The 25,249-nt window shown below is 56.9% G+C and overlaps 1 protein-coding gene across 1 annotated transcript; it reads right to left on the reverse strand.

Annotated features, from left to right (window-relative positions):
* Positions 1 to 12,893: 12,893 nt before the first annotated feature.
* LOC136655611 (neurofilament light polypeptide-like) lies at positions 12,894 to 24,900 on the reverse strand. Its single transcript, XM_066632189.1, has 3 exons — positions 23,884 to 24,900; positions 14,118 to 14,242; positions 12,894 to 12,954 (listed from the first exon to the last, which is right to left on the reverse strand). The coding sequence occupies exons 1-3, from the start codon at positions 24,898 to 24,900 to the stop codon at positions 12,894 to 12,896; spliced, it is 1,203 nt and encodes a 400-aa protein (XP_066488286.1).
* Positions 24,901 to 25,249: the final 349 nt, after the last annotated feature.

Consider the following 25,249-nt stretch of genomic DNA (forward strand, 5'->3'; position numbering starts at 1 on the left):
GGTATGTATGAATAATACCATTATATATCATTGGAAAGGCAATTTGATGCAGAATACAGTGAAACAGACCACATTAGAATATCTATTACATCAAACGTTATGGCCAATTAACCAGAAAATGAAAACACAACTGCCTTAAGGAACAAAAAGTGGATTTCTTAACTCAGAACGGACCTGACTGTTATGAGAGCCAGTGAGCTGTTATGATACAGTGTGGGACCAGTAATGGTTCTCAAACTCGCATGGAAAGTTTGCACCGCTGAAAGTTCTGGCGGGGGGAGGCAGCAATGCGGTCCCCAAGATTGCCTTGCTCAAGGGCTGCAGGGAGGATGCGCTCACCAGTCCCTGCAGCAGCGTCCTGGAGTGTGGGGAGCCTTGTGCAGCGCCTGCAGAAAGTGAAAGTGGAGTGATGGATGCCTCCGCCTCCCCAAGCCCCAAGTGGAGCCTGAGCGCTCCACTTTCACTTCTTCAAGCGGCGCTCCGGGGAGAACAGCCTCCCTCGCACGGGGTCTCCGAGCGCTGCGGGACGCGCTTCTCTACTGTCGCGGGCGCTCCAGAAGCCTCTCCCACCGCGGGGCGCAGGCGGGTGCCTCGGCTGCGCCCCGAGCTGGGGGCTCTTCCCCAGTTGGCCCTTTCAAAAAGCCCGGGCGCGGCGCCGCTTCGGGGGCGAATTCCCTTCTGCGCTCCGCAAGTTCCCTGGCTGCGCCACCCTCGGCCAGCCGCCTCCTCCCTCCCGCCGCGCCCCGGGCGTGCGCCCGCACTGCCCCCATCTCCGCTCGGCTTCCGACGCGGCCCCCTCCTCCCCGCTGCTTCTGCCTCCCTCCGCCGCGAAGACGCCCCGCTCCTCCGCTCGCGGTCCCAAAGGGCTGTCGCGCCGCGTGCTCGGCAGCCCTCGCACCGGCTGAGCGCCCCGGGAGGGGCATCGAGGACGGTCCTGCCCGCATTTGCCGGGGCGGCGGCGGCGCGGAAGGCCTTGGGCGCGTCCTTGGGGGAAGGTGCCGGCCGAGTCTCTGCTGCTGCGAGTGCCCCGGACCTGGCGCTGCCCGGGCGGCGACCTCTGTGCGTCCTCCGGGCCCTCTGCGCGCGGGACGTGGTTTGGGGACCGCGCCGGCTCCCCCGCCGCCTCCGGCGAAGCGCCCCCGGCTTCTGCGGAAGCTCCCGCCCGGGGTGGCCGTGCTGTGGGGCCTCCCCGGCCGCCCCCTCCACGCCTCCCCTCCAGCTGCTGCCTGGAGCAGCAGGAGTGCCGCCGCCCGCGCCTGACTCACGACGGCCGCCGGACGGAGCCCGCAGCCGCGCCTCGGAGGCGTCGGGCAGGAAGCGGCGCTGGAAATTCTCCTGGCGTCAGCTGCAAGCCCGGCCTCGCCTGCCCGCACTCACGCAACGCAACACTCCCCTAAGAGGAACTGACTTCTGAGCAGAGATGCATCGGATGGCGTTCTCAGGCCAGGCCACGCGCAGGCTTTGGCGCAAGGGGCTTGCGTTGCCCCCGCTCTTGGGCTGCTCTGGCCAGGGAGCGCCCGAAGTGCCGGGCGGCAGGAGAGCCGCTGGTCCTGCAGCACTGCGGGTCCCTTCGGCAGCCAGCGGCTGCGCCTGGGCTTCTTTTCCAGGCCTGAGCCCTTCGGAGGCAGGCGGCTGCCGTGTGGGGGGGCCTTTGCTGGAAAACGGAGCGCGCGCACAGACACGTGTCCTGCTTCGCCCAACTGGGCAGGCGCCCCTGGAAAATGGGCTGCTGGTGCCCGGGGCCAGAAGACTTTGGAGCCCCAGCCTGAGGAATGGGGCGTGGCCCCAGGTTGGCCTGCTCCAGCGGCAAGCAGGGTTCTTCTGGTGCTTGGCGTTCAGTGGCACGCCTGCTGCGGAACGCGTCCCCACGTGTGTGCAGCACCAAGAAGGGCCCCAACGTTCTCTTGCTGAAGCAGTGCTCTGGATGGCGCACTCTCCTGCAGCATGCTGGCTGAGGCACACCTGCTGCCTGAGCCCAGAGGCCCTTTTGTCAGGGGCATCAACTTGCATCTTGCGGGTAGGGTCACGTGCGTTTCTCTGTAAACTGCTCTGAACTCTCTTGTGGAAAAGCGGTGTGTGGCTATTCTTAATGCGAGTGTCACTGTCATGGGGGGGGGGAGAATCTCATGTTCAACAGGCTCAGTCCAGCCAGCAACATCTGCTTGTCAAAATGAATAAACGAACGGATGGCGGATAAAGAGCACCCAGCCATCAGGATTGGCCAGCTTTGGGACAAACCAGAACAACAATTAAATGGATACTGGGGTGGGGTGGGGTATCTGGTACCGTGATGAAGAGGCAGTTGCAAACTTTAGCTGGGAGGTTCATGGCAAAAGACCCAGGGGAGGCAGTCACAAGAGCAGGAGTGAGCCCTGCTGGATGAGAGGCAGCCTGGTCTCTGCAAGGCCAGTCCAGCCGCATTGACCTAGATTTCTCTGAGAGGGTCAACAGGCAGGTGAACAAGACAGAGCCGGGGCAGTGGACAGTGCGCACTGGGCTTTCAACAGATTCTGGCAAAGTCCCTCTCCGAAGGGGCTCTTGAGAAAAGCAGCATTGCAGAGTAAGAGGACAGGTCCTTCCGACAGATCAGCAATGGTGGGGAAACAGTTAGCGGAGGGCAGGGAGAAGCAGGCAATTCTCGCAGTGGAAGGGAGGGAGGGAGGGAACAGTGGTGTCTCCAAAGGATCTGTGCCGGCTGCTTTTTCATTTGTTCACAAATACTCTGGAGTTGAGGAAACGCAGGAAGTTGGCCACATTTGCCAGTGATCTCCTTTATTCAGGGAGATAAAAACAGTGCCACAAGGATCTCTTCCAGGTGGGGAAATGGCCAGCCACATGGCAAAAGCGATTCAGTATCTGCGAGTGTACAGTGAGAATGCCCTGGGTATGTGCATCCCCTTCATCCTGTGTGTGGACGGGGTCTGAACTGGCAGTGAGAACCCAGGCCATATTTTATCAACTTGCTGATTAAGATGTCGTGGGGAACCTTGTCTAATGCTTTACTGAAGTTAAGGAGAGCCTCTCTGGACCACACCAAAGACCCATCTAGTTCAGCTTCTTGTATCTCACAGTGGTTCACCAGATGCCTCAGAACTTTATCCAGCCCCCTTTTAAAGGCATCTAGGTCAGATGCCATCACCACATCATGTGGCAAGAAGTTCCACAGACTAGACATGCAGTAAAGAAATACTGTACTGTGTCTTTTTTTATCCTAACTCTCCCAACACTCAATTTTAGTGGATGTTCCCTGGTTCTAGTGTTGTGTGAGAGGGAAAAGAGCATCCCACTATCCATCCGCTGCATGATTTTGTATGCCTCAGACACCTTTTTCTAGACTGAAGAGTCCCAAACGCTGCAGCCTTTCCTCATAAGGGAGGTACCACAGCCCAGTCATCATTCTGGTCCCTTTCTTCTGCACCTTGTCCATTTCCTCTATATCCTTTTTGAAATGTGGTGACCAGAACTGGATGCAATATTCCAGCTGTGGCCTTACCATCCATTTGTACAATGGCATTATAATATTGACTGTTTTATTCTCAATACCTTTTTATAATGATCCTAAACATGGAATTAGCCTTCTTCACCACTGCCGCACATTGAGTCAGCACTTTCATCAAGCTATCCATCAGCACCCCAAGATCCCTCTCCTGTCAGACAGCTCAGAACCCAGCCGATATGTGAAGTTTTGATTTTTTGCCGCAATGTACATGACTTTACACTGAGCACTTTACTAGAATACTCTACATTTTACATTAAGTTGAGATAAATTACATCATCATCAACCCCACCATCAAGTAAGCTAGTAACTCAATCAAAAAAGGAGATGAGATTTGTCTGGCAAGATTTATTTTTGAGAAACCCATGTTGGCTTCTATTAATCACTGAGTTTTTATCCATAGACACGCTGTATGTTTTATCATTTGTTCTAATATCCTCCCTGGTACTGAAGTCAGACTTGTGGGCCTGTAATTTCCTGGGTCTTCCCTTTGTAAAGATTGGATGGCCTCCAAAGAGACTTGATCAAGTCATGGAGGACCTGTTTATCAGCAGCTGCACACTCTGGCAACCAGGGCCTGATCCCAGGTCCAGCACAGCCTGCCTCAGATTGCTGGTTTCAGGGGAACCAAGGTGGAAGTGGGGGTGGCCTTCCTCTCCTGCTGCTTGGGGGCTTCCCAAAGGCAGCAGGTGGGCCACAGAGGGAAACAGGATGGTGTTTCCCTCCAAGGGGCTGCCTTGGGCCTGATCCAGTCCCCAGGCTCTTCTTCCTGCAGTGGCTGAACAGTTCTCTTTGACTTGAGATAGCCCCGTGGTGGTGAGACCTGGGCTACTTGGGAAGGGTGGAGCTGCCTGGCTCTGTGGTCTGCTCCTCCTTACTTGGACACCTGTGGGGGTGGGGTGACTCACTGCAACTTCCTCCTCCTCTTCCTCCTCCTCCACAGATCTGTAATCTCAGGGAATTTTCCTTGGCCCCCACCTGCCCACCCACTTCCCAGTAGGGAAAGGGTATATCATTCCCTCCCTCGCCCAAGTGTCCCAGACCCAGAGCAAGTCCTGAAGGTAAGATGATGGATCTTCGTGTCTGGGCTTGTGGTTTGGTGGCTTTTAGGCTACTAGTGAGAAAGGACCTGCTTCAAGGCTTTGGGGATATTGGGGGGGGGGAGAGGAGAGAACTAGGTAAGAGGAGCTCACAAACCCCATGGCAGTGGAACAGGAATCCTCCCCTTGCTGGGCTTATGGTGTGGGGGTCACAGTCTTTGAGCTCTAATGAGACTGGCATCTGCCCATTGGCCAATTTCACCCAGTTTTCTTTCTAAGCTTCCCATATAGTTTTGAAAGGACCTTGAAATATATGAAATAACTGGCACTTATTGTGGGGAAAGTCACTGCAGCTGCAATCCTATATACAAGAACCTGGCAGTGTCCCACTGAAATCAATGGGTTTTGCTTCTGAGTAGACAAGCATAGGAGTGCGCCATCAGAGCACCGGGAAGTATCAGGACATTTTCCCCTGCTCTTCCATTGGATGGAAGGTTGGCCATTTGCTGGGGGGGGGGGGTACTTGCTGAAGAGATTTTCCTGTTGGTCACCAGGGTGCCAGGCACTGCTCACTGGAAACTGTGGCTGGTGCCTTCCTGGGTGCAGTCAACATGGCTGGGCTGCTGGCCAGAGTCCTCTGATGGCCAGAGGTGATTTCCACCAGGGTCCAAGCGCCTGGGGCAACCCCCCATTTTCTGCCCCCCCACACCTCCCTTCCCCCAACCCGGAGGTAATTGTGGTGACATCAACATCACCGCAGTTACTTCCACCTACCTCTTCCATTCCCCCTTTTTTTCAAAGGGGGAACGGAGGAGGCAGCCGAGGCCCCACCTTCTGCACCACTTGTAAGTGGCATGGAGGTCTCCACTGGAGCGGTTTGGGGTCACCAGAAGCAGCCCCAGACCGCTGCAATGGAGACCTCTGCACCGCTTACAAGCGGCATGGAAGTCTCCATTGGGACCTTGGAAACGGCACGCGTCTCCTCCAAAATCGGAGGGGGCACGCACCACTTCCCCTCTGCCTCTGAGAGAGGCCCTCAGAGGTGGAGGAGGGGTGCCCAGAAACACTGTGGAGCAGCAGCTTCACTCTGGCAGCACCTCAGCGCTGGACTGGGCTGCCCCCTCTCCTCCTCCTTTATAGAAGGAGAGGAGACAGGCGCCCTAGAGTGTCAGCATGACGGGAATTGCGACTCCCGTCATGCTAAGACTGGTGCCCTAGAGCGTCAGTGTGACAGGAGGCATGACTCCTGTTGCGCTGCCTCTCTAGGGCGCCCTTTCCTCCCCAGTCCAGCGCTAAGGCGCTGGAGAGACAGCACTCCTGGGCACTCCTCCTATGGTGGGGGGGTGAGGTGAGGAGGTGCCATTTTGCCCCATTTGCTGTCCCCCAGGTACACCAGTGATTTCCGCCTCCAGCCCGACTCTCCTCCAGTGGGAGAACCTCAAGAGCTGCTCTTTTAATTCCTCTGTCAGAAAGGTACCATATTTTTTGCTCCATAAGACGCACTTTTTCCCCAAAAAAAGTGGGGGGGGGAAGTGTGTGCATCTTATGGAGCGAATACTGGGGGCAAGGTCCGCACCGGGGGCAAGGTCCTCATTTGCGCAGGCGCCACAGGGGGAGGGCAGGCTTACTTTAAAAGTAAGTTTTCCTCCTCTAAAAACTAGGTGCGTCTTATGGAGCGAAAAATACGGGAGTTCCAAAATATCTGTTGTACTGAAATATTTTGTGAGTCACCTTGAGGCCCCTAAGTGGGGTGGAAAGGAGGGATGTGAATTCCTTAAATAAATAAAAATGTTCCGCAAAAGAGAAAGGGCCAGATGCAGCAGGAGCACAAAGTTTTGGCCGTGACACTTCCTGTGCCCAGCACGAGGATTGTCTTTGAAAAGCCACGTGTCTGCTCGAGCCCAGCGATGGCACGCAGGGCCAGCAACCCTTCCCAGCCTTGGTTGGGGTCCCAGGAACTGGGCCGCACTGCACCTCCTTGTCTCTGTCTGGCCAGCAGGCTGGGAGGGAGACACGACTGCAGTTCCCTCTTCCTTCCCCTGGAAAGGTATCCACAGCAACACCTGTGTGTGGTCTAGAAGTGTTTTGGAAAGCCAGCTGGGCTGGCGGGTGCCTGGGGACGGGGGCTGCCCTTCAGTTGCCACGCAGCATGTCTCCTTCTCCTCCCTCGATGTGCTTTATCTGTTGTTATCCAGGCCAAATCATCGGCCAGAGCCTGCGACGGGGATTGTCCGTGCTCCTGACTCGCCTCAGCTATGAGATGTGGTGGAGGAGCACAGCCTGGGCCTGGTTTCCTTTTGGAGGGGAGGCGGCAGGAGATTTCTCACTCTTTTGTCATTTGGGCTTCCATCGTGGAGGCAGGCAGCAGGTCTTCTGCCCCAGAGAGACCCTCCCCCCCATGTTTCCAGCCCTCCGAGGGAGCATCTCCCTCCCTCTCCCAAACTATAAGCAGCTGCTTCTTCACCCACAAAGAGCACGCCTGGGCCCCTTCCCTCCAGCTTTCAGGAGAGATCTCCAAACAGCCAGGAATGGCTCTCTCCCCACAGGCTCCACTGCCATCTGCTGACTGGACAGCCACCTTCCTGACTGAGAAGCACCAGCTTCTGGGAGACAAAGAAAGACCTGCTGCCCTCTTAGCCAAGAGCCTTGGCCTTGCCTCCCCAGCCCCTTGGGTCCTGCCCTCCAGAGGCGGCTGCACCAAGAAGGCAAGAGAGGCTTGCCTTCCTTTAGCCAGTGGGTTTGGGTGCATCAAGTGTGGCTGCGCCAGCAAAGGCGAGAACGGACCCGCAGAGCCCATCAGCAAGGCTCATGTCCCTGTGTGTGTGTGGGGGGGGGGGGGGCATTTGTGTTCTCCATCCCAGGGACCCAAACACCTAGAGCTGGATCTGTTGCCTTCTCTCCTGGCTGGTGCCCTCCTGGCTAGTCCCTCTTCTGGGCCTGGCCTGCTCCTGCCTCCGGAGCCACCACTTCCTTCCCTCCCCCTTTGTGCAGGTGTTGAGAATGCTGGTGGGCGTGACCCTCCTCCTCCTCCTCCTCGCTGAGGCCTCTGCCCCTTTCCCTACCAGACGTAAGTGGCTTGCAAGCCCGCTCTGTGGCTGCTTCTCCAGTGGGCGAGGGAGGGGGCTCTGGGCAAAGATGCTGGGGAGCGTTGCTCTCTTGGGAGTGTGCCTGCAGGGAGCAGGCAAATTCTGCCCCCCCCCCCGTGGGAAAAGAGGGTGGTATCCTGTGGTGCTGGCATCTCTGCCCTCCCACAGATCTTTGGGGGTAGCCTGTGCTTGGTCACCCACTGGGATGTGGGGGTCCCTCTGCCTCCACTCAGGGCCGCAGTGTGCCCGGGCCTGCCTTTATCCCAGGCTTGCCCCCTCCCCCCTCCAGCTGATTCTCTGGGTTCTGAACACACAGTGCAGGTTGGTGATGCCCAGGAGACTGTGGAGCTGGCATGCAGCGCCTTGCCCGGGCAACTGGTGAGCTGGAAGGTGGACAAGCCAGGGGTGGAGGCGACCCCACTGGGGCCCGGGAACCAGCTCCTCCGCGTTGCGAACCTGGATGTCTTCTCCGCTGGGAACTACACCTGCTGGGCCGGGCCCTCCTTGCTGAGCAGCACCCTCCTGGTTGTGCGGGACCCTGCCCTCCCACTCTTCGGTCGTAAAGGTGAGTGGGGGAGGGCCAGTAATGGTGTCACTCCCCCCCATGCGTGTCACCCAGTGCAGCCCACATCCCCACACTCCCCTAGCGACACCACTGCCTGGCATTGCTTTTGAGAGCAGAGAGCCCCACCAGTGGCCATGGGGGAGACACCCAGGCCTGGTCTCTGGGGCACAAGCCCTGCTCAGCTGGGTCCCTCCAAACAGGGCCTAAGGTGGGCTGGCCTGGTCAGGGGAGGCCAGGGGCTCTCCGGCCGGCCGCCTGGTCATGCATCCTTCCCTGCAGTTGGACAGGCAGCAGCGGAGGTGAGCTGCGAGGCGGAATCCTACAACGGAACCTTCAGCTGCTCTTGGGAGGCCCTGCACCCAGCCACCTTCCGGGTCCACGTGCACCACCAGTGAGTCCAACATTTCCCTTTCCAGCACCGGCTGGACTCAGGTGCCCAGAAGTGGGGGCTCAGTTTAAAAGCTAAGGAAGAGTCCGTTGGGCCAGGCCCACGGGGCCCATCTAGGCCACCATCCTCTTTTGCACAGCCCCTCCCCCGCCACCTCTGGGAAGCTCACCAGCAGGCTAGAAAAGGAAGCAGCCTTGTCCAGCGTGGCTCCCTTGCAGTGGGCATTCAGAGGCACACTGCTGCTGGCCCTGGAGGCGCGGCAGAGCAGCAGGACAAGTAGCCAGCGACAGACCTGCCCTCCTCCAACCCCCCTCCAAAGCCACCCAGGCCAGTGACTGACCATCTCTTGGGGCAAGGATTAACTCTCCTGCCAGGCAGTCCTGACCCGAGCACTGCAAAAGAGGGAGAAGTGCTTGTCTCTCTCCAGCCCAGGCCCCTTTGGGTACTCAGTCCCCAGGGACGCACAGGCTGCAGCTTCCAGGGCTCTGCACCTCCACTGAAACACGCATAGGCCGAAGTGCCCGTTCTTGCTGGCCCAGCACTGTCACAGCCCGGGGCAAACCGCACTGTGCGAAGGCGCTGCCCGTGACCCCGCAACTCAGGGAGCTGCTGCGGGAGGCTCCCTCACCCCCTCCCTGCGGCCCTTCCCCAGCGGCAAGGGCCAGTCAGGAAGACCGACTCCAGCCCTGAGCCTCGTTTCAGCAGCAGGGCCTGGAAAGAGTGCCACTGAGCACGTGCAGAGCGCGAAGGCCTGCCCGGCCGCCCTCCACCCGGTGCCCTCTTCCCTCCGCAGAGGGCAGGCGCCCGGGGCCTGCCCCGCCAGAGAAGTGGCTGCCCCCGCGGGCCCGGTGCGGCTGCCCCTGCAGGACTGCTCCTTCTGTCCGTTCGCCGAGCCCCGGAGCGCGCCGCTGCAGGTGACGCTGGAGGGCGTCGGGGAGGACGGCAACTACGAGCGGCTGACCACGGAGGTCTTCCTGCGCGACATCGGTACGGAGGGAGCCGGGTCGGTTCTCGCGGCCCCCTCTGGCCTGGCGCGCGGAACCGCCGCTGGTGGGAGGCGGGCGGGGTCGCGGGCCCGCTCCCGGCCTCGGCGTGACGTCCCGCCTTCTGTCCGCAGTGCGGCCGGCCTCCCCGGAGCAGCTGGCGGCGCGCAGGAGCGACGGCCGCCTGAGCCTGAGCTGGACGCCGCCCGCCTCCTGGCCGCGGCCCTCCGCCTACTTCTCGCTGCGCTACCAGCTGCGCCTGCAGCCCTTCGGCGGGCGGGCGGCCTCGCACCTCTGCAGCGTAGGTACCCCCCTCCCAGAGCGGGCCGGGCGGCCAGTGGCTGCGAGCCCGGCCCTCCTCGCCTCACCGGCGGCCCGTCTGCCTTGCAGGAGCAGCTGCAGGCGACCAGGGAGGAGGCGGAGCTCATCCGGCGCGTGCAGATCCGCTGCCGGGACGCCTTCCTGCGGGGCTCGCCATGGAGCGCCTGGTCCGCCTGGGCGCCCGTGCGCTGAGCCCAGCCGAGCCTCCCCCGCCACGGCTGGCTGGACCCTTCGCAGAGCCGCCGCCCCACGGAGGCGCCCGGGCCGCGCTTCCGCCCACACCGAAGGGAAGCAGAGCTGTGTTCAGAATAAAGGCCCCCGCCCTTGGCAAGCACGAGTCCTTTCTCCTCCTTTCAACTGGGCAGAGCCCAGCTGGCTGGCAGAGGGCTGTGGCACCTGGCCCCAAAGGCAGGCTCTGGACCTGCCCCAGTCGGGGGGGGGGGCTTGGGGCTGTGGGGAGTCCCAGGAGCACGCCTGAGTCCGCCCAGAAGAGCTGCACCCTGCCAGTGAGCACAGCCGGCCGGCTGTATGTGGCCTGCCTGGGGGGCAGAAGGCCGCTTTCAGCATGAGCTGTGCCCTGACTCCCAGGCAGACCAGGGTTCCCAAATGTTTGGGCACCAGGACCCGCTTTTTAGAACAACGCTCTGTCCAGAGCCACCCTAGAAAAACCCCCATAATTTAGCAAGAAAGCATCTTTGTATGTACAAAAAAAACTGAGTCTGTTTCTCAGCACTAGGCCTGTGTGAGGGTGCCCTTGTTCCTGGCTGCTACGGAGAATGGCATGGAAACATCCATGGGGAGGGACTGTGAACCCACCACAGGAGCCCCTAGGAGAAAAGCCCAGTGCCAAGCTGCTCCACCAAGCGAGCACCCGGGGAACAGGAGACCAGGGCTGGGGATGTTTGAGGCTGCCTGGCAAGAGCAGGCCCCCCCTCCCAGCTGGGGAGCCCTAAAGGCAGCAGCAAGGCTGCTCTTGGGCCCCTGGGGCAGAAGCATTGGCTGCTCCCCTCACGCTTGTCAGCACCCACTCCCGAGACCCACCCCCTCTGTGTGCCCAGCTCGGCCAGGCAACTGGAGCACCACTGGGCCTTCCTCCTCACTCCATGGGTCTTGAACTCCAGCAGCGCCCCATCCTGAGCCCCAGGAATAGGGAATTTGGCCACAGCAGGGAAGCTGCCTTCTGACCCAAGTCCACCCTGCGGCACCTCCAGCCCTGTGAGGCCCCCTGTGCCAGGTGGGACCTCTGCAAGGGCCTGAGCAGAGAGGGGGCCCTTCCCAGCTCTGCCAGGACACTCCTACTGGTCAAGGATGACCTGGGGGCCCCCAAAGGCCAAGCAGGGGCTCCCCGACCGGCCCACAGCCCCCTCCCCACCCACGTCACAAACACAGGGCCACGTCCACAGTTCTTTATTGATCAGATTCTGTCACAGTCACAAAATGGGGGAAGCTGGTGCTAGGCGTAGCTGGCATGGTGCAGCCTGTGGCAGGCAGAAGTGGGTGAGGGCTCCAAGCCTGGCCCTTCTCAGCCCCGCCCAGCCACAGCCAGCACCACAGGTCAGGTCTCCCCCTGCCAAGCCCCTTCCGGCCCACTTGATTAAGCTCACAAGCCCAGCATGAACCGTGTGGGACTCCATCCCCTCCCCACAAGACCTCAGGGCTGATGAGGTCATCCTATCGCACCAGAGGAAAAAGCATTGGGGGAGAGCCTGGGCAGAGACCTACCTCCAGTGGGAGAAAAGGGTTCCCTGGGAGGCAGCAAGTCTTGCACTGCCCATGGCCAGACGCAACAAGGGGAGGCAGCCTGTTGGGCCCAGGAATATGGCTTTGCAGCAAGAGCAGGTGCTGCTGGGCGGGGGGGGGGCAGGGGGTCAGCCCAGTGCAAATCTACTCCCCCCAACTTCACATAGCAGGGAGTTGAGAATTGTGTCACACCCAGGCATGTGGCCTGTGCTGCTTGCCCAGTGACTTGCAGTCTAGGGGGGCAGGCAGGGGGGAAAGGGGGCCTTGAGTGACCCTCCCAGGCCCGCCCCCCCCCACATCCTGTTGATCCAGGGTCGGGAGTGTATCACTTGGGTCGCTTGCTCTGCTTAAAATTTTCTAACCCATGTGGTGGGTGGGAGTCCCCAGGGCAGTTCTCTCCCCCAAGCTGAGCAGCTTCCCAATGGCCCCAGAACCTCTCTCGGCCAGGGAATGCAGCCTTCCCAGCAGACTCCTGATCCTGGGAAGCTCCTGAGGACCCGGTGGCCCCCACAGGTGCTCCGGACCAGGAACTGCGCCTCTCCCTCAGCCCCAGTGGCATTCCCCAAAGGGGGGCTAAGGGGGTACATCACATGTAGTTTCACCCCCCAGGATCTGGAGGGGGTAAATACTCGTGTGCGGTTGTAGCTCTGGTTCCCCAGGCTTGATGCTTAAATCATGGAGGAGGGATGCATGGGAGTGTGAGTGTGAGTGTGTGTGTGTGTGTGCAGAAGCCCCTCCCACCAGCTGGGGAGGACAAAATCTGTTCCCACTGCATCACTTCCCCGCTTCGCATTCTGTGCAGCCACTTCTCTCCAAAGGGGAGAAGGGTGCAAAGGAAGACGGGCAGAGCAGGCACTGCCACCAAGGCCTGCCCTGCCCTCCAGCGGGCTGAAGGCAGAAGCAAGGCCCAGCAGGCCCAGAGCAGAGGGACAGCTGGGGCAGCTCTGTCCGGTGCCCAAAAGAAAGTGGCTGGTGTGAGGGGGACTCTGAAGAGGGTGAGGGTTCTTTAGGGCAGGGGAGGTGCCTCTGCTCTTGCAGCACAAACCTGGGCATGACTACTCAAAAGTAATTCCCATTCTGTGCAATGGGGCTTACTCCCAGGAAAATGTGGGTAGAATTGCAACATTGGGGGCTGGGCTTGTATGGCCCCAGTGGGGTGCCTAAGTGGGGAAGCAGCATGAGGGAAGGGAGGGGGAGGTGCAGGTGAGGGCAAAGACAAAGGAGGGCACAGGCAGGCAGGCAGGCAGGAGAGGGTCCAGGCACACCCAGCAGGATCACTTCATCAAGGGTTGCAAGGAAGAGCTCCACCACATCTCCTCCCCCTCCAGCAGTTTCCTAGAAAAGACAATCAGGGAGGGAGGGAGGGAGGGAGCTTACCACAGCTCAGTCTCACCCCATTCCCCCAAGGCAGCAGGCCAGCAGTCACCCTCATTGGATCCCTCTTTGCTCTGCACATAAAACCCAAGGAAGACCCTCTTACAGCCCAGTGAACAGGCATGCAAGAAGTGGGGACAGACAGGCAACTTTCACAGTGAAGACATGCCCCCCCCCATCAGGCATTCCATGAGGGGATCTCTGCACAGCTGCGACTCAAAAGCAGTCCCCTCCAGTTCCTCCAGAGCTGCTACCGGCCACTCAGGCAAGGGCAAGCCTGCTGCTGCTGCAGGCAAACCAGTCCCTTGGGTGGGCCAAAGCCAGCCCCCAGCATGGATCCCTGCGCAGTGGCTGCCAGTAGCTTGGCTTGCCTGAGACTTCTCCCCAGCAGCTCTGACCAGCAGCCATGAATCCCCCCAGGCCATGAGGCCTCCCACAGCCCTGCCCAGGCAGCAGCTCCAGGATGCCCCCTCCAGAGTCCAGCACCTGCACAGCCAACAGAGATGGACCTGCTTGTGAACTGCAAGCAAAGTGTTTTTCATTGAAGTCTTTTTGCTGCCTCTGCTCCTGTTTAATTCTCAGAAGCAGAGTAGTGGGGGCTTGCTTGTGGAAAACGGGTCTCCTGCTTTATAACTCTGCTTCATAGAGACACCTGGACCCCCTTCTCCTTTCCCACTGGTTCAGCCTCATCCCCCTCTCCTTCCAGAACCTTTCCTCCATACAAGCCTTTCTTAGTCAACTCTAGCCTCACCTTGTGGGTCGTCATCCCCAGCCCATGAGAAGGGGATACAGGGGATAATTTGCACTCAGGCCCGGGGCCCATGAGCCAAAGGAGAGGGCCCAGAATTTTCCTAGGAAAACTTCCCAGGGTCTTACATTTTCCAGTCTCACCCAGACTTGCTGCCTGTGCAGGATGCTGGGGGCACTACCACAGGTACGCAGCAGCTGTTGCCACAAGCCATACGCGCTGGGCTGCGGAATGCATACACCACACCCCTGAACTCTCTCAAGCTATCCACACCCCATGCGGTGCAGACCACACATATCGATGCATCCCAGACCCAGGTGGGGATGCAGGGGTCTCGGGGCCTGCGCCAGGCTGTGCAAGGGGCACCTGCTCTCACCTGTAGGCTGCTATCTCGATGTCCAGCGCCATCTTGACATTCAGCAGCTCCTGGTACTCGTGCAGGTACCGGGCCATTTCCTCCTTGGCCTCGGAGATCTCTTGCTCCAGTTCTGCCACTCTTTCCTGGGGGGGAGGGAAAGGGAAGAAAAATTAGGACAGTCAGCACCGGACCAGAGTCTCAGCTGCTCCTCCAGCCACACCAGGCATCGGCCATTGGAGCCAAAGGTGGAGGCTCTGCACAAAGCGGCACAGGACCTCCTGGAACAAAGTACCAAAGGTAAGACAGCATGAGAAGCATCTGTGCGGTTCAGCAGCAGGGCGAGGAAGCCAGGGACCCGGGCACTGCCCTTCACGTCCCTTGAGAAGAGGGGCAGCAAACCAGCACAAGCTTTCTGAAGAACCCCTAAATGAAAACACAGAACTATGCAGTCAGGCAGCCAGCCAGCAGCAGGGTGGGGGCTATCCAGTGTTTTGCATCGGGTGTCACATGCATGACTGTATGCCTTTGGGGCATAAGTCATGGGTATGTCCTTGGTGCAAGGAGCTCCAGGGACTCGGGAAACAGGTCTACTCCCTTAAAGCCTTGGTTGCCAAGCTGGAGAAGCAGAGGTAAGCAGAGAGCGACCACCGTGTGACTTCCGGGGAGGTGCAGGCTTTGCCCCACTCTCAGATGGGCAGCTGCCGGGGTAGGAAGTCTCAGGACTGGAGGACATCATTCTGGAGAGGAGGGGACGATCCCCCAGGGGGACCCCTTCTTCAGGGAATGGGTCCATATCCAGTCGCACCAAGGATACTCCTCACTGGGAGGGGGAGGGGGCTTCTTGTAGTGGGTGATTCGATTGTCAGGAACATGGGGGGGTTGTGATGGATGTGATGCCAGGAGCCAGGAGCTCTCACTAAACTAACCAAAGTAACACCATTTTAACATCAGTTCTGACTTGGGTCCTAAATTTATTGTTAGCAAGAAACTGTGAGCCACCCCTGACCCAGTGCCTGGCTCTCTGGTACCCGAGTCCTTGAACACCAGACAGAGCTGGTCTGCGTTATCTTGCCAAAGCAACAACTAATGGGAGGGTAAAGGGGGTGTCTGAGTGTGGCAGGGATGGGATTTTACAAGACCCTTTGTCTATGCTTGTCTATGTTTGAAATGAGTGTAAAAAGCTGGCTGCGTCTAGCTACACTTGCGCATGATCTGAGGCAATGGCCTCCTTGCTGCCTTGCTTTGGTACCAGCAATAAGCAAGCTGTTTTCTGCTAGACCTTCCCTCAGAGAGTTAAGCTGGGACGTAGCACTCCAGGTAATGAACCTCACATTGCCTTTGTGGGTTCAAGGGCAACAGATGTGAGAACCACATGGTGACTTGCCTGCCTGGTGTGAAGGTTGTGGCCATGATGTCTTGTCTAGACAGGCTGGTAGAGAGTGCTGGGGAGGAGGTAGCTGTGGGGAAATGCAGCTGGGAGTTGTGGAGGTCAAATGTAGGCTGCTAGGTAGGAAGCTTAAAGCCAGGACCCCAAAGGTAGTCCTTCTCAGGTAGTCCTGTTCCACACACAGGGCCAGCTAGGCAGGTGACGCTCAGGCGTCTCAATGTGTGGATGAGACGGTGGTGTTGGGAGGAGGGGTTTAGATTTGTTAGGCACTGGGGAGCATTTTGGGACAAGCAGGGCCTGTACAAAAGGGATGGGCGTCGCTTGAACCAGAATGGAACCGGTCTGCTGGTGCATAACATTAGAAAGGTGACAGAACAGCTTTTAAACTGACCCTTGAGGGGAAGTCAACAGGAGTCAAGGGCATCTGGTTTGGGACTCCTCAGCCCTATGGGACAAGGATAGGGAGGTTAGAGGACAACAAGGGAGTGACAGAGTAGGAATAGCATTGGGATTGGAAGCATGATGGGATGTGATAGACTGTTTGGCACAATGAGAGGCTGCAGGATTGAAGGAGGTAATAAGCAGCCCATCCTGAGGGTTTCCGTGTACAAATGCTTTTATGCAAATGCCCAAAGTGTCCAAGAGAAGATGAGAGAACTGGAAGGTAGGTCCTCTCATGGATTGGGAACTGGTTGAGGACCAGGAAACAGAGTGGGTGTCAATGGGCAATGTTCACAATGGAGAGAAGTGAAGAGCGGTGTGCCCCAAGGAACTGTCCTGGGACTGGTGCTCTTCAACCTCTTCATAAATGACCTGGAGGTGGGGATGAGCAGCGAGGTGACCAAGTTTATAGATGACACTACACTTTTCCCCTTATAAAGGGCCCCTTTAGAACATATGCAACGGGCCCCGCACTAGCTTAATCCAATGCTGCCCAAACCAGGAGACATCCACTCAAACTGTGTGTCGGAAGCGCTAGCTCAAAGGAAATATTCCTCTCCACTGCATGAAATCAGCAGCCCAAGCCTAAACTGCACTGGCACAGCAGGGCCACATGGCCTCGACTGCATCCAGTGCAGCTCAGGAGGCAGTCTCCTTGGGGTATATCTCCCCTTACCCTGAGTAAAGCCCCAGCTAGCACTACAGGGCTTCATGGATCTGCACTAGTTCTGCAGCTGGTGCAAATCTGGGAAGTCCGGAATAATGGCAGGAGGGAGGATAAGAGGCCTTCACCCACCCAGGCCTGTTCCGCCCTCCCCCACCCAGAGATACTGCCGGCCCACCACCCTTCCCACTTCCCTGGGCTCCTTGGCACAACCTTACCCATGCTGTCCTGCTGAACACTGGGATTCAGAGTTGGTGGGGCAGTGCAGGCTGCTCCACCAGCGCTGCTTACTCCTGAGGGCTGAAGAGCCCCAAACACGGTAGCCTTTCCCTATACAGGAGGTGTCCCAGCCCAGTAACCATTTTCATCCCTCTCTTTGCACCTTTTCCATTTCCACTATGTCCTTTTTGAGATGTGGCGACCAGAACTGGATGCAATACTCCAGGTGTGGCCTTACCATCCATTTGTACAATGGCACGATAATATTAGCCATTTTATTTTGAATCCCTTTTCTAATGATCCGAAGCATGGAACTGGCCTTCTTCACCGCTGCTGCAGGTGGGGTTGACACTCTCATTGAGCTGTCCAGCATCTCCCCAAGATCTCTTTCCTGATCTATCACAGGCAGCTCAGAAGTCATTTTGTGAAGTTTTGATTTTTTGCTCCAATGCACATTACTTTAAACTTACTGACCTTGAACCACATCTGCCATTTTGCTGCGCATTCTCCCAGTTTGGAGAGATCCTTCTGAACTCCATCACCTGGAAAGGTTTAGTGTCATCTGCAATCATGACCACCTTGTTGCTTATCCCTACCTCTAGGTCACTTATGCACAAGTTGAAAAGCACCAGTCCCTGGACAGATCCTTGTGGCATTCCGCTTCTGATCACTCTCCATTGTGAAAATTGCCCAGTTCTGTTTTCTGGTCTTCAGCCAGTTCCTAATCCATAAAAGGACCTGCCCTCTTATTCTCTGACTGTGGAATTTTCTCAGCAGTCTTTGGTCAGGGACCATCTCTGCCTTGTGTCTCCCTGCCCCCAACACTGACCCTTCAGTTCTGGCAAATGTGTCTCTGATATCCATAGTGTTGCCTGAGCATCCCATTCTTTTGTAAAAGCTAACAGTAGTGAGTGTCTGCTCTCTCCCTTGGGGAACACCAGGTACTCCAACCATTGTCCCTGCTGGCCAAACTCATCTGCAACCCATTTACTTCCCAGGACTGCAGGCTTGCCACATGGGGCAGAACAGCCTTTCCTCCCAGAGTTCCACTGCAGCCCCAGTGAGGGAGAGAAAGGTAACCCTGTGTCACAAATTTGAACAATTTCTTGTTTATCAGAATATTTTGGAGTTTATTAATTTTGGTGCAAGGATTTCAAAATGCTCACTATTTTTGGCATTGCATCAATAGTTTAGCCACGATTTATGCTATGCAGCTGTATGCTGTGTCATGTATTATAATGTGTTAGGCAATAGGATAGATAAACACAAAATATGTTAAGATAACTTTAGAAGTTTTGAGGATACCAAGAAATGAAGCTTTCCGTTGCAACCGATGCCTCTGAATTGTACAAGCAAAATTAATCATTCAGCGCAAACCATCTTTGTGTTACGCAGTACAGCAGAAGGCTCTGAGCCCCTGCTGTGCTCCCACTCTCAAGAGGGCACCGCTGCCTGCCCACTCAGGGTGCCTCGCTCACCCCCACCAGCCTCGAATGGGCACCCCAACCCACTGTGGGCACTGTGTCTGGCTGAGGCTGCTGTCTTGGTCTTGCCACAAGGCTGGTGTTTCTCTCTGTCCTCCATTGCCCAGCTGTGAGGCCACCTGCAGCATTCGCCTGGAGAGGGGTGGTGAACAGACAAGCTCCCGGCCTGTCTGTCTGTCTGTCTGTCTGTCTGTCTGTCTCCCACCCACCACTCTGCCAGGTGCTCTGTTCCTGGGAGCAGGTTGGAGAGAAGCACAGCAATGGCAGCAGAGGGAGGACTCCAGCACAGCGGGAGGAAGCAGTGCAGGGCGGCTGCCATGGCTCAGATCACTTCTCCCCTGCCTGGGGGGATTAGTTGGTGAAAGGCCATTTGGAGCCTGTCCACCTCTCCCCTCTGCCTCTGTTGGACAGCTGCCTACAGGTAGGGGTGGCATGTGCCTCTGCACCACCTGACCCTGCTACCCCCTGCCAGCTCAGCTTTCAGACCTGCATGCCTGCACACACCCCTGCTATGGAAGGTTGGTGAGCAAACAGGCAGGTGTGCTTTCAGACTCACCCCCATCCCTTTCCTTACAAAGACTACCTGCCTGGCCCCTGCCCGCCCTGCCCTGCCCCTCTTCTATCAGTCATGAGCACAAGCCACAGGTGTGGGGTGCAGCCTTCACACGGCTAGTCATGCGGACCACAAGGGAGGCCCAGACCAGGCCTGGCAGCAGTGACTAGTGTGAGGTCAGCTGTTCCTCTGTGGGGCTGCTGACCTACTCATTCCAGTCAGGCCCCTGTGGCGTTGCAGATCCCATGGCAGACAGTGAACCAACTGGTGCAACCTCACTGACATCTGTTGCATAACCTGCAAAGGTACAACAGTCCTGCTGGTAGGAGACAGTGGGCAGCCCCACTTGTGTGCTTCTCTTTCAAATGCTGCTCCATCTTTGGACACTGTGCAATGAAAACTTTGGGCTGCTCACACTTGCTGTGGCCTTGTTGGCCGATAGGAATCCCATCTTCCCCTCACCTTAGTAGAGGGAGAGGAAGGGTGATGCCTTGAGCCAAGAGCTCTCACTAAACTCTGGCCAAGTAATGCCATTTTAACATCAGTTCTGACTCTGGCATTAAAGATGCTTGTTAGCAAGAAACTGCAAGCCACCCCTCACTGAGAGATAGCTGGGCCTCAAGTCTGCAGCTCCTCAGAGCAAGGGCAACCTATGTCAAAGTGCCTGTGGTCTCTTATCTCTCCAGAATGGTCCAGCTCACTATGGTCAAGGGTGGAGGGGTAGGCCAGTGGGTAGGGGACTGGGCACTGAAAGTGGAGAGTTACTGGACCCTTGTCCCCTTAGTTTTGCTATCCACGCCTATGAGTTAAACTGAGGATAAAAAGCTGGCTGCGTCTAGCTACACTTGCGCATGATCTGAAGCTATGGCCTCCTTGCTGCCTTGCTTTGGCACCAGCAATAAACAAGCTGTTTTCTGCTAGACCTTCCCTCAGAGTGTTAGATTGGGATGTAGCACTCCAGGTAATGAACCTCACACTGCCTTTGTGGATTCAAGGGCAACATAATGACAGCTCTGACAAGGCTACCGTGTAGCAGCAGCCAGCAATCCTGCGTGCAGCATGGAGGGGGGTTGGCTAAATGGGGGGCTGCTGCAATAGGGGTCTGGTGTCACATGAAAACCCAGTGACTGGCTCATGCAGTGCGCCTTTCGTTATAGCAGGGCTTCCGGAGTCCAGCCCGCAGACCAGAACTGGTGCCCTGTCTAATCACCCCCGTGAGCAGTGCTTACCATTCCGCTGCAGCACTGCATCTTATTGCACTCCTTTGCTGTACAAGGACACTCCAGGCAGTCACATCTACCAGGACATCCTCCTGTACAACCTGTTGGGACACTAGGCAATAGCCTGCTGCTTGCAACTTGCAGTGCAGCTATTTTAAAAATGGTGTTCCCTTATTTAAATCAATTGTAAGGAGGTTGCCATGTTGTTACCATATGCTACCAGATGCCACTGTGTTCCTGCATTCATTTTGATAGAAAATAGATGGATGTGAGATAAGCATGGTGGTGGCCATCTTTCCTATGTCCGAGCTCACTAAATGACTAGCTGCTAGAAGCAAAAAAAAGAATGCACCCCTAGCCTAGTCTGCTAAAACCTAAAAAAACAAAACAAAACAAAACAAAACTCTTTAGAGCTTCAAACTCAAGAAGCTACAATGCAACCATGTTCTTGGTTACCAAGAATGCAATCCCCAGGCTTTACCTCTCTCTCTCTCTCTCTCTCTCACCTCGAAGAGGCGACATGTAGCCAGGCAGACTACCTGCAGATTCACCTCCATCCTCTCTACCAAAGATGTATTTCCCTTCCATAAAGTTGTCATTGACTTACAAACACAAGCCTCATGAAGAACGTGATAATTCTTTTCTTTCCTAGTGTGTGTATGTCTCACCAAGTGTCTTTTTAGCCATTCCCCACTTGAGGACTTTGTGCTGTCTCTTAAGTTCTCTTAATACACTTCAAAAAAATCTTTCTGAGTTTTGTGTGACTATCTGATGGACAGAGCCATTGCCTGTCCAGTGGCATAGCTAGGTCATTTGACACCTGGGGCCCATATATTTTTTACACCACCCATATGATAAAATTGATTGATTGATTGATTGATTGATTGATTGATTGATTCATTCATTCATTCATTCATTCATTTTGGACACAATCCTAAACAACTCTCCTGCACCGGCATAGCTGTGCCAGTAGGGCATGTGCTGCATCCTGCAGTTGAGGGCAGTCACAGAGGCCTCCTCAAGATCTGGCAATGTTTGTTCCCTTAACTCAAAGTTGCATTACCCTTCTGTTGGTGCTGGAAAGTGGGTTAGGATTGCGCCCTTAATTAATTAATATTTTTCACATTTTTAAACCATTTTTCCTCTAAGGAGCTGAGGGTGGTGTGCATGGTTCCTCCCCTTCTTTCATCCTCACAACAACCCTGTGAGGTAGGTGAGGCTGAGAGATTGTAGTTGAATAATGAAATGAATAATAATAATGACCAGAAAATAAATGCAGTGAATACTTCCCTACCAGCAATGGATGATTGTCAGTGCCCTCCTCTGCTATTGCTCCCCTGCACATGGTTCTCAGTGACATGCTGCCCCTGCATTTGGAGGTTCAATGTAGCCATCATGGTTAATAACTACTGATATAGTCCACCATGAATGTTTAGAATCCACTTTAAAAGTCATCTAAGCCAGTGACCAACAACACCCAACCTTCCCACCAGTGGCATCACTAGAATTGGTGTCACCAACTCCAGGTGTCACCCCCATCAACTTTATTTGTTTATTTTACTATAGAACAGTCCAGGTCACCCAAACAATCAGTAACCAACAAAGTGGCCAATTTGATGGCTGACTCATAGTAACATCTTATTGGTTCCCTGCTGCGTCATAAGAACATTCACTCTCATTTATCAGTTTTGAGTTAAGGAGATCCACTTTGTTACATATGTCAGTTGTGTTTTCTTTTTCTGGTTATTTGGCTATAACTTTTGAGAGAACACAGGTATTTCAATGTGGTTTCTTTCATTACATTCTGCATTAAATTACACATCAAATAATATGTAACATGATGTTATTATTCCTAAAAATCATGATTTCCACAACTTTGATCACAAGTAGTGTCACTTCCCCCCAAGGGTATCATCTTACTAACACGTTATAGGTTCAGTGCTGTCTCATAACACCAGTCTCTTGGTCTGTTTTGAGATAAAGAAATCTACTTTTTGTTACATAGGAGAGTTGCATTTTGGTTTTCTGTTTTTTTGGCCATAACTTTTGATAAAACTGAGATATTTCATTGCATTCTGCTGTAAATTACATATCAAATGGTATATAACATGATGGTATTATTCCTAACAACCATGATTTTTGCAATTTTGGTCACTAGTGGTGTCACCACCATCCCCCCAAAGGATGGTGCCCAGGGTAGCCCAGCCCCCACCCCCTGCTAGCTCCACTACTGCACCTGCCCCAAGTCTTGTAGCCTGCCCAGGGTTACCAGCAGAGGGGTTAGAGGGGAAGGGGCCACACTGGAGTCCCCCAGCCCTAAGAAATGCTGAGAAACTAAACTCTGGCCAAAGTAACACCATTTTAACATCTGGTCCTGTTAGGACCAAGTTCTGACTCTGGTCCTAAAATGCTTTTTAGCAAGAAACTGTGAGCCACCTCTGACCCAGTGCCTGGCTCGCTAGTGCCCTAGTCCATGAACACCAGACAGAGCTGGTCTGCGTTATCTTGCCAAAGCAACAACTATTAGGAGGGGTAAAGGGGGTATTTGAGTGTGGCAGGGATGGAATTTTACAGGACAATGAGATTTAAAATGAGATCGGACAATTGCAGGTTGCAAGCCATGGTGCCTCATTCTCCACTTGGGTTCCATTCTGGAACCCCTAGTGGGTTAAAAAAAAAGTGAATACCAAATCAGTAGAAAAATACCTTTAAAGACCCGCTTCCAGGTTGCTTGCTTCCCTGTTGTTGCCCCAGAATGCATTGGTATAGACGCTATACTGCATTCAGCCACTAGATGGGGTGAATAATGGAATCTAATGGAATGAAATTAAAATTTAACAGCCTGAAGGTAGGAAATTAGATTTTGGAATTTTTTTTTCCTTGTTACAAGGCATTTAAAGGTGAACCTCAGTATCAGTGGTGAGTCGAATCAGTAGATACAGAGGTCCCACCAGTATGTGCAACCTTAGAGCTAACCCATCTCTGAATGCCAAGCGCAACAGGATACAAGCCTTGTGTGGTCACACTTGTTCCCTGAGGCATCTGGTGGGCTGCTGTGAGATGCAGGAGGCTGGACTAGATGGGCCCCCTTTGGCCTGGCCCAGCAGGGCTCTTCTGGTGTTCTTACCCAGCCAAAGGTTTAGCCTAAGAAATATTGGACCTGCCTGACTTCCAAGAGAGGTGTGGAAAGCTTCTAAAGCCATTTCCCTGCCAGAGGTCCTGAAAGGTCACGAGAAGAATCTTTTCTGAAGAGGGCCCTTGTCCGGGTCTAACTGCTTTGTCACTCCAGAGGGGTCCCAATCAATCCAGGCCCGTGTTCGGCGGTGCTGGGAAGAGGCCTCTGGTAGCGGCCAGGTGCCAGCCGCCCTCTCCACTGACAAGGAGGAGGTGGGCAGGCAGCTGCCTCTCATCCACTGCCTCCTCATCCGATCCGGACGCAGCGCGGAGACGTGGATCAGCACCCGGGGGGAGCTTCTGACGCGGGAAGCGGCCAGCAGCACTGCAGGGCCGCGGGTCGGGACTGGAGGCGCCTGCGGTTCTTCCACGGGGCGCAGCAGCTCACCGACAGATCCAGGGGCACGGGGGCACTACTGGTCCTTCCAGCAGGACCACAGTTAGCCCCCCTCCCCCCCCCCCCCACTTTGGCTAGCATGGCTGAAGGAGGCGCCTGGAAGGGGTTGCGGAGGGCCTGGGAAAGGCCCGGAGCGCCCGTGTCCAGCCCCGCCTGCAGGGCGACCGCGCTGCTCTCCCGCACCGAGTCCCTTCGGAGGAGCGCCCGAAGCCCAGCAAGGGCAGGAGGGGCCACTCGCACGTTACCTGGCAGCGAGTCACCTCGGCGCTCTGCCGTCCCTCGAGGCTCTCCAGCTGCCTGTGCAGCGCGTCGATGGAGCCGCGCAGGGCCTCGACCTCCGCCGAGCGAGACTGCAGCAGGCGCCGATACTCGACGGTCTCCTGGCGGATGCTGCGCACGGCCTCGTGGTTGCGGCTGGCCAGCTCCGCCACCGAGGCGAACTTGGAGCGGTACCACTCTTCCGCCGCCTGCATGTTCTTGGCCGCCAGGCGCTCATACTGGGCGCGGATGTCCCGCATCGCCGCCGCCAGGTCGGGCTTGGCCGTCCCCGCCGCTGGGCCGCCCTCAGCCAAGGCCTCCCTGGTGGCTGCGGCCAACTCGGCCTGCGCCACCAGCTCGGCGCGCTCCTCCGCCAGGAGCCTCTGCAGGAAGGAGAGCTCCGCGCGCAGAGAGCCGGCCGCCCCGTCGGCGTCGCAAGTGGCCAGCGCGGCCCGGGCCGCCTCCCGGCGGAGCTGGCGCAGCGTGTCCTCCGCCTCGCGGCGCCGGCGCTCCTCCTGACCAAAGCGCTCGCGCAGCTGACCGCAGGCCTGGCGCAGGCGGTCGCGCTCCGCCTCCAGGCGCGCCTTCTCGCCGCTCTCGGTCTCCAGCAGGGCCCGCAGGCCGCGCACTTGCTGCCTGCAGAGCTGGGGCACGCGGGCCGCGGCTCGTTGCTGCCGCCGCAGCCCCTCCAGCTCCAGCAGCAGCGCCCGGTGACGGCGCTCCAGGTCGCGCACCCGCTCCACGTAGCTGGCGAAGCGGTCGTTGAGCAGGCCCAGCTGCTCCTTCTCGTGGGCGCGCAGGCCCAGCAGCTCGGCGTGGAGGCTGCTCACCTGCGCCAGGTCCAGGCGCACCAGAGAGTCGGCCGCCGGGCCCGGCGCGGCGAAGAGACGGCCCGAGCGCCGCAGCCCGGTGGGCGCCGGCAGGGGGGCGTCGACGCGGGACCAGCGCGCCCCGCCGCGCTGCTGCTCCCGTGGTGTGCGCCAGTCGAGTGCCTCGGAGTCCATCCTGACGCCGGCAGGGAAGCTGCAGCTGCAGCTCCCGCGCGGCGGCGCCGGTTCCCGCGTGCCCGTCCCCCCCGCAGCCCGGCCCAACCCGCCACTGCGCTAGCTGCGAACTGCGGCAGAGCGCACCGCCTTATATGCGGACAGCCGCGCCGAGCCAGCCAATCAGAGCGCGCTGCAGGGAAATACGCTTTGCGGGGGCAGGCAGGACGCCCCCCCCCCCACTCGGGCCTCGAGACATCCAGGAGCCAAAGGCTGCGAGTGACGCGGTTCCCTCCGCATCCGAGAGAATCCGCCGGCGGGCGGGGACGCTCTCCGTTCTCTCCCAGCTTAGGTATGGGGCGCAAACGGC

Source organism: Tiliqua scincoides, chromosome 6, assembly GCF_035046505.1.
Source record: "Tiliqua scincoides isolate rTilSci1 chromosome 6, rTilSci1.hap2, whole genome shotgun sequence".
NCBI lineage: Eukaryota > Metazoa > Chordata > Lepidosauria > Squamata > Scincidae > Tiliqua > Tiliqua scincoides.